The sequence below is a fragment of the Salmo trutta genome, chromosome 38, assembly GCF_901001165.1.
Source record: "Salmo trutta chromosome 38, fSalTru1.1, whole genome shotgun sequence".
NCBI classification, from domain to species: Eukaryota; Metazoa; Chordata; class Actinopteri; order Salmoniformes; family Salmonidae; genus Salmo; species Salmo trutta.
In genome coordinates, this window is record NC_042994.1 from 16,884,068 (window position 1) to 16,892,201 (window position 8,134).

The following is an 8,134-nucleotide window of genomic DNA, read 5'->3' on the forward strand; positions in this document are numbered from 1 at the left end:
AGTGACACCTAGTGGATATAACCCATATAGACCAGAAGCGCACGAATATCAAGGCGTGCTAATTAGCTAATTTGCAATATATTTCACCTGTTTACGTCCACTTTTGGCGGAAACGGAAAGAAACACCGCATGAAAAAATGTTCAATAGCTGGGACAGTGTAGGAAGTGGACTTGCTTGCTAGATACTGTAAACAGTAAACACAGCGTGACACTAAAATGCCACGAAATCATTCAAAGTTACTAATTGGACGTGCACTACTACTTGCCTATGGTTTATTGACTGCGAACTGCGACCTGTCCTGGGTAAGTTGATGACTGTCTTCCTTCTATAAGCATTTTCACTACATTTAGCTCGAGATTGTAGGTACATTTCATCATGTTGACTATAATATTATTGGTTTAATGCTACATCAACGTTTTTATTGCGTCCTTAGGTAAATAGGAATGACGCTTACAACCCTCCGGGTAAGACACATATTTATTATGTAGCCTTTCGGCCCTGTACTATACTCTTTGTTGAATTCTTTCAAAATAGTGTGTGTGTGTGTGTGTGTGTGTGTGTGTGTGTGTGTGTGTGTGAGAGAGAGAGAGGGAGGGAGGATCTGCATGCGTGTGTCTTGTTTAGGCCTATAACTCTGACATCATTGGATTATCCTCCACACTCTCTGTCCACCTCTTCTCAGATGACCACGGTATTGATGAGGGCAATGCCTTCTTTGCGCTGCGGAGCTGCCACCAGGTAATGCGCGGCAAGAGCGGCGAGTTCTTCTCCCCGGACTACCTATGCTCCAACCCACCGCTCTGGTGTAACTGGACCATCCAGGTAGACCCTGGTAAACGTGTGCTCCTCCACCTAGAGGACTTCACCCAGTCAGACGCATGCAGCGGGAAGCTGGACCAGATCCACCTGGACGAGCCCCTGGGGGTCGCGGGGGGTCACAGGATCCTGGAGAAGTGTTGGCGCGAGGCCAAGTACAGGTCCCTCTCCAACATCCTCCATGTGGTTCAGCTGATCAGAGGCAAACCCAGTCCGCCCCACAGGGGCTTCTATGGGCGTTACGAGGCGTTCGTACCGCCAGTCACGCACAATGCTTATGGTGACACCACCGAAGAAGACGGGAAGCTGATGACTGAACCAAACGCGACAGAACTGGAACCCTTTCCCTCTCTGAGAAGTTTCAGCAAGTTTCTCCCCATGAAGGGGGGTGAACCTACGGAGGCCATTTTACTGGAGCGCCCCACCCCGCCAGCTCAGACCAACCTGGAGATGGTGTTTGACTATTTCGACCAACTCACTTCCTCCTCTGTGTCCAATGAGCTTCCATCATGGGAAGCAGAGGAGCCAATGGTCAGAGAGGGGCCCTTCAAGTTTTATCCTTTTCAGAGAGAGGAAGAAGATTGGAACAGAGGAATCTCAGAGGGGACTGGAGCAAATGAAAGCCACCTGACAAAGGAAGACTGGGAAGTGGGTAACTTGAGTGGAGATGGGATTCATGGTCCACCGCATCTGCTCTTGACTCCCACTCCCCCCATGGTGTTCCCTCGTCAGGGTACTTCATGGTCAGGGAGGGGTGACACTCAGACCCACACAGCATACCCTGGGAGTGACCCCTCACACCAGCCCCCTGTCTTGAATCCCAAACCCTCGCCACGCACTCCATCTGCTATGCGAAGGAACGTGGACGCCCAAACTACAAATACCATCCCTCCTACCGAGTCTAACACTGTGTCACACACAACAGATGTGGATGACCAAGGTGAGGAGTCTGGCAATAAGGAATTGCTGAAAATGACCATGGGTGAGTCTACAGCATCCAGTGCCACTCATACACCCACTGAGACCCAGGATCCCTTTGACCATCTCCCAGACATGGTTGAACCGTTCTTCGACAGCAGACAATATAGTAGGTAGTCAGCAATTTTATTTGCATCCTTTGTTGTCTGGTTTATGAAAACTGTCTTGCATGTTGACTTTGCAGAGAAAGACAGAAATCACATCGAAGTACCACATTTACCAGAAGGCGAGTTATTTTTTTAAATAAAAAAATATTTTAATATAGTTCAAAGGCTATAACAAAAGTTGCAAGTCACTCGCCTTTGTACAATAGTTATAGAGCTGTGAATGAGTATTAAAGGAGATGCCTACTTTCTGTATTTCTCAGACCACCTATTTGAGGTGGCTGTTGAAGTCAACTTCCTCGTGGCGCCAGAGGAGAATTGGGACCATCTTGTGAGATCACTGTTGATCTCAGTGAAGTCTCTGGTGAGTTATCTCATGAACAATTGAGCCCCACAGTGGAGGTGTCATAATACCCATAAAACCTAGCAGTCAAACAAGGAAATGGTTCCAATTGTTTTTCCACCATTTATTTTTCCCATGGGGGATTTAAGAAACACTTCAAATAAGGGCTGTGTTTCGTGTTCTTAACCTGGCGTGACGTTTTGGTAATTTTTGGGGGGGTTAATACAGGCGTATACAGTGCCTTGACTTTTTGCACATTTTGTTAAGTTACAGCCTTATTCTAAAATGTAATGTTTTTATCTCATCAATCAACAGACAATACCGCATACATACAAATCATGTCCAATCAATTGAATGTACCACAGGTTGACTCCAATCAAGTTGTAGAAACACATCAAGGATGATCAATGGAAACATGATAAATCTGAGCTTAATTTCAAGTTTCATAGCAAAGGGTCTGAAAACGTATATAAATAAGGTATTTCTGTTGAATTAAAAAATAACTAGAAAAAATGTCTAAACCTGTTTTTCGTTTTGTCATTCTGGGGTATTGTGTGTAGACTGCTGAGGATTTTTATTTATTCCATTTTAGAGTTTGACTGTAACAAAATGTGGAACAAGTCAAGGGGTCTGGATATTTTCCGACGGTATATTGATAAAAGTCACCTTGTCCAAGAGATTTACACGGTTATCAAAACGTCACGCCGGGGTAAGCCTAATGTCCCCTATGGGGAAAATGAATGGAAACCTTTCCCTGTTTGACAACTCGGCTTTATGGGATTTAGACCGGTATTCTAATAACTTTCTTCATAAATGGATGTCGTCTTACGGTGCCATTAAAGTATTCCTAATCCTTGGCTTATTCCACATTTCGTTGTTACAGCCTAAATTTAAAATGGATTTAAATTGACATTTTTCCTCACCCATCTACACCCAATACCCCATAATGACAAAGTGAAGACATGTTTTTAGAAATGTTTGCTAATTTATTGAAAATGAAATACAGAAATCTAATGTACATAAGTATTCCCACGCCTGAGTCAATACTTTGTAGACGCACCTTCAGCAGCAATTACAGCTATGAGTCTTTCTGGGTAAGTCTCTAAGAGCTTTCCACACCTGGACTGTGCAACATTTGCCCATTTTTATTCTTTTCAAAATTCTTCAAGCTGTTGTTGATCAATACTAGACTACCATTTTCAGGTCTTGCCATAGAGTTTCAAGTTGATTTTAAGTCAACTGTAACTCGGCCACTCAGGAACATTACCTGTCTTTTTGGTAAACAATTCCAGTGTAGATTTGGCCTTGTGTTTTAGGTTATTGTCCTGCTGAAAGGTGAATTCCTCTCCCAGTGTCTGGAAAAGACTGAACTAGGTTTTCCTCTAGGATTTAGCTTTTTTTCTCCTGGAAAAACTCCCCTTAACGATTACAGATGTTCTTTTAACATTATGCAGCCACCACTATGCTTGAAAATATGGAGCGTGGTACTTGGTACTGTGTTGTCGAATTTGCCCCAAACACAACTTTATATTCAGGATCACTTCTTCAAAATTGCAGTATTACTTTAGTGCCTTGTTGCAAATAGGATGTATGTTTTGGATTTTTTTAAATTCTGTACAGGCTTCCTTTTCACTGTCAGTTACTGTAGGTTAGTATTGCGGAGTAACTAGACTGAACAAAAATATAAATGCAACATGTAAGGTGTTGGTCCCATGTTTCACAAGCTGAAATTAAAGATCCCAGAAATGTTCCATACAAAAATCTTTCATCTCAAATGTTGTGCACAAATTTGTTTTACATCCCTGTTAGTGAGCTTTTCTCCTTTGCCAAGATAATCCAGCCACCTGACATCTGTGGCGTCTCAAGAAGCTGATTAAAAAGCATGCTCATTACACAGGTGCACCTTGTGCTGGGGACAATAGGACACTAATATGTGCAGTTGTCACACAGCACAATGTCACAGGTCTCATGTTTTGAGGCAGTGCAATTGGTATGCTGACTGCAGGAATGTCCACCAGAGCTATTGCCAGGGAATTTAATGTTAATTTCTCTACCATTTAGCTTCCTCCAATGTTGTTTTAGAGAATTTGGCAGTACGCCCAACAGGCCTCACAACTGCAGACCACGTCTAACCACGCCAGCTCAGCACCTCCACATCCAGCTTCTTCACCTGCGGGATCGTCTGAGACCAGCCATCTGGACAGCGTATGAAACTGTGGGTTTGTACAACCAAAGTTTCTGACAGTTTGTGCAGTTATTTTATCTCAGGGAAGCTGTTGCGTGCTCGTTTCTTCACCAGGGTCTTGACCTGACTGAAGTTTGGGGTCATAACCGGATTCAGTAGGTAAATGCTCACCTTCAATGGCCACTGACACGCTGAAGGTGTGTGCGCTTCACGGATTAATCTTAGTTTCAACTGTACTGGGCAGATGTCCGACAGCGCATATGGCGTTGTGTGGGTGAGTGGTTTGCTTATGTCAATGTGAACACAGTGCCTCATTGTGGGGTTATGGTATTGTCAGGCATAAGCTACGGACAACAAACACAATTGCTTTTTATCAATGGCAATTTGAATGCGCCGAGACACCGTGACGAGATTTTGATGCCATTCATCCGCCGCCATCGCCTCATGTTTCAGCATGATAATGCACTGCCCCATGTTACAAGTATCTGTACACAATTCCTGGAAGCTGAAAATGCCCCAGGTCTTCTATGACCTGCATACTCACCAGACATGTCACCTATTGAGCATGTTTGGGATGCTCTGGATCGACGTATGACGGCGTGTTCCAGTTCCCCTAGAGACTTCGCACAGCAATTTGAAGAGGAGTGGGACACATTCCACAGGCCACAATCAACAGCCTGATCAACTCTATGTGAAGGAGATGTTGCGGTCACACCAGATACTGACTGGTTTTCTGATCCACTCCCCTACCTTTTCTTATTAAGATATCTGTGACCAACAGATGCATATCTGTATTCCCGGTCATGCTAAATCCGTATAGTAGGGCCTAATTAATTTTTTTAAATTGACTAATTTCCATATGAACTGTAACACAGTAAAATCTTTTGAAATTGTTGCGTTTTATATTTTTGGTCAATGTACAATGATTCTTCTTCAGTATTCTCCTATCACAGCCATTAAACTATAACTGTTTTAAAGTCACCGTTGGCCTCATGGTGAAATCCCTGAGGGGTTTCCTTCCTCTCCGGCAATTGAGTTAAGAAGTACGCCTGTCACGTCAATGATATGTCACCGTGTGGGACTGTGTCAATTAACCTTGTCGGAGTGGGCGCCCTGATTCTAGTTTGTGAGCTAGGCAGGTTACTTCCTGGGAAGGTCTCCCACTCATAAGTACGAGATGGGGAGGGAGTAGGTTGACCTCAGGTCTCCCCACTGGAAGCCCGAGGGAGCAGGGGAATCTATCAAATAGAGGTGCGCTAACTTAGTGCAAGTGCAATTTAGTTTCTTGTTTGAAGTGCAATAGTGTAATCATCAGGTTCTCTTTATAAGTGTTATTCTATTTGTGTGATAGGATTTGTGCAATTTTAGTTTTGTGTTAGCAATAGGGTAATTATTTGATTTTCTTTTTGTATTTGTATACTTGTATTTATACATTTGTTTTTGTCTTTTACTACTTTTTGATATTTGAGTCTTATGTATTATGTAGTTTTAAATGTTATGATTATTTATTTGTGATGTTCAAAATGTCAGAATAAAAAGTAGTTGGTGCAGATTTTTTTTTTTTTTTTTTGAGCCATACTAGCTAGAACCGCCACTGCAAAGGGATATGATTATATACATGCATGCATGCATGCATACATACATACACTACGTGCCCTTTGCGAAAAACAAACACATTCAACTTATACACACATTCAACTTGTAGGCCAGTGATGACAGAAATCTCTGTTTAATCCCTTTTTAAACTAAGGCTGTAACAAATCAATGTGTAAAAAGACTATGCCTTTTGGTCATTATTTACCATGATTGGACTGGTGCATTTGATTTGGAACTGCAATTATTAATTTTGTTTTTCAGATTAATGTGCAGTTGGAAATGATCCACATACACAAAACCCTATCCTCCAAAAGAATAAAAAGGTAGGTTTGCTACAGTTTGTAACCAAGAGCTCCAAATGTCTTTCTTGACTGCAAACAAGTGCTTGTTGTATTTTTACTGCATAAAAAGGCATTGTTGGTACTGTAGAAAATAGTTGATGGATTAAATGCCTTTTTTTTGTTGTATCAACAGATTGAGTGCAGGAGTGCTTTACATCCTCTGGCTGTATATTGGGGGTGGGCCAGAAGGGGTGAATGTTCACAGGACCCTGCACCCGGCCCTGCAGGAGCTGTTAGAGAGGGTGGTTAGCCCCAGGGGCAGCTCAACACAGGGTGTCATCGTCTCTGTATCCACCGCTGGTAGGTCTCAAAGTTTCCTCCCAAACGATATACATCTGTAGCTTGTTCTTTTGCACTACTCTGCTCTTTACTAATGGCACTAAAGGTTACTGCAGAGGTTTAATAAGATATTGTGTTGTATAGATATACTATAGCCTGCAATTGGGTGTCCTGAATTTCATTGTCTTGGGGCTCAACGAGGTGAAAGAATGTATTTGTTTGACTTTAAATAATTGATTTGAAGGGATTTATTTTCATATTTAATCACTCCATTAATCAACCTTAATTTTGCACCATGTGTGTCTCTCAGATGTGAATGAGTGTGTGACCCAGCTAGTGCTGTGTGACATCAACGCAGAGTGTGTAAACCACTTTGGTTCCTATGCATGCCGATGCCACTCCGGGTTCGAGGACATGTCTAGGCTGGGCTCAGGAGGAACCATTTGCGTGGACACCAAGGCCGCTGGTATGGAGTCGACGATTACAGTAGATCAGCATAGTCCTGAGCAGCAGCACTGTAACACTGGTACCTCGTAGAATTATTGTTCTCTGAAGTTTAAGGAAAACACAGTATGACATTGGTTAGTTTAAAATCAGTGGCACTGAAGTTGACAAGTTAGACCACCACCCTAACATTCCTGAATTTAACCCTTGAAAATGGGTTTGTTAGGTAACCCTAACAGAATGTGTAACCCTAACAGAATGTTAAACATAAAGTTGCATGGTTATGAAGGTGACTTTGCACTAAGTCAATTGTGTACATCTAATCCTTGCCTAACCTTTGACCTTAGGCTGTACTTCGGAATGGTCCAGCGGGATGATCAAAGGCATCTATGTGGTGTGCTTCCTGTTCAGCTTCCTCATCCTGCTGCTCCTCTGTACCGTGGGCGTGCTGTACCACCGCCACCACTGGGGGGCCTTCCTGGTCCACTGTCGGCGCAGCAGCCTCGGGAGCATCCCCCCTCCTGACTACAAAAACAGTTCCATCTGCACCAACTCGGTGCTGCCCCCACCCATACGGCACCCTAAGGAAGGCTGGGCTCACCCCAAGGACTGCTGCCCCTCGGTGGACCTGCCCTTGCTGCGTTTCAGCCCCCTGCTGCCTCTTGATGGGCACATGGAGCCAGGGGAGGGTGTCAAGCTTTGAAGAGATGATTGCTTTGTGGTTCCTGAATGTGCAATGAAAACATTGAGACCCTATTCTGGGCAGGTTGACTTCACTGTTTCATGAGTTCATTCTTTGCCTTTCCTCTCATGATGAAATAACTTATTACTGTTGTATGACATTATCTTTGTGTGTAGTTTGGATGTGCTATATGATGTATTCTTTGGATCATTGTTTCTAGTATATTTCAGTAATTGTCTTTTTTTCCATGATTGGGAAGATTGTCTATGCTCTCCACACAAGGGGATTCATTGCATCTTTCCTCCCAAAACAGCTTCACTTCGATTAAATACATGTTAACTTGGCTCTACATTCCTTTAATCTTG

At 43.1% G+C, this 8,134-nt stretch overlaps 1 protein-coding gene across 1 annotated transcript; it reads left to right on the top strand.

The window, feature by feature from the left end:
• Window positions 1-101: 101 nt before the first annotated feature.
• On the top strand, window positions 102-7,790 carry zgc:66455 (CUB and EGF_CA domain-containing protein). The gene is made up of 9 exons (XM_029738957.1): window positions 102-303; window positions 435-465; window positions 684-1,904; window positions 1,980-2,021; window positions 2,163-2,263; window positions 6,285-6,346; window positions 6,498-6,664; window positions 6,954-7,109; window positions 7,435-7,790. Exons 1-9 carry the CDS (start codon window positions 217-219, stop codon window positions 7,788-7,790), a joined length of 2,223 nt encoding a protein of 740 aa, XP_029594817.1. The 5' UTR covers window positions 102-216.
• The last annotated feature ends 344 nt before the right edge of the window (window positions 7,791-8,134 follow it).

Coding starts and splice junctions, on each gene's coding strand:
- zgc:66455 (XM_029738957.1), top strand. CDS start 217: ATGCCACGAAATCATTCAAAGTTACTAATTGGACGTGCACTACTACTT. Junction 6,665..6,953: donor CGTCTCTGTATCCACCGCTG/GTAGGTCTCAAA, acceptor TGTGTCTCTCAG/ATGTGAATGAGTGTGTGACC. Junction 7,110..7,434: donor CGTGGACACCAAGGCCGCTG/GTATGGAGTCGA, acceptor CTTTGACCTTAG/GCTGTACTTCGGAATGGTCC.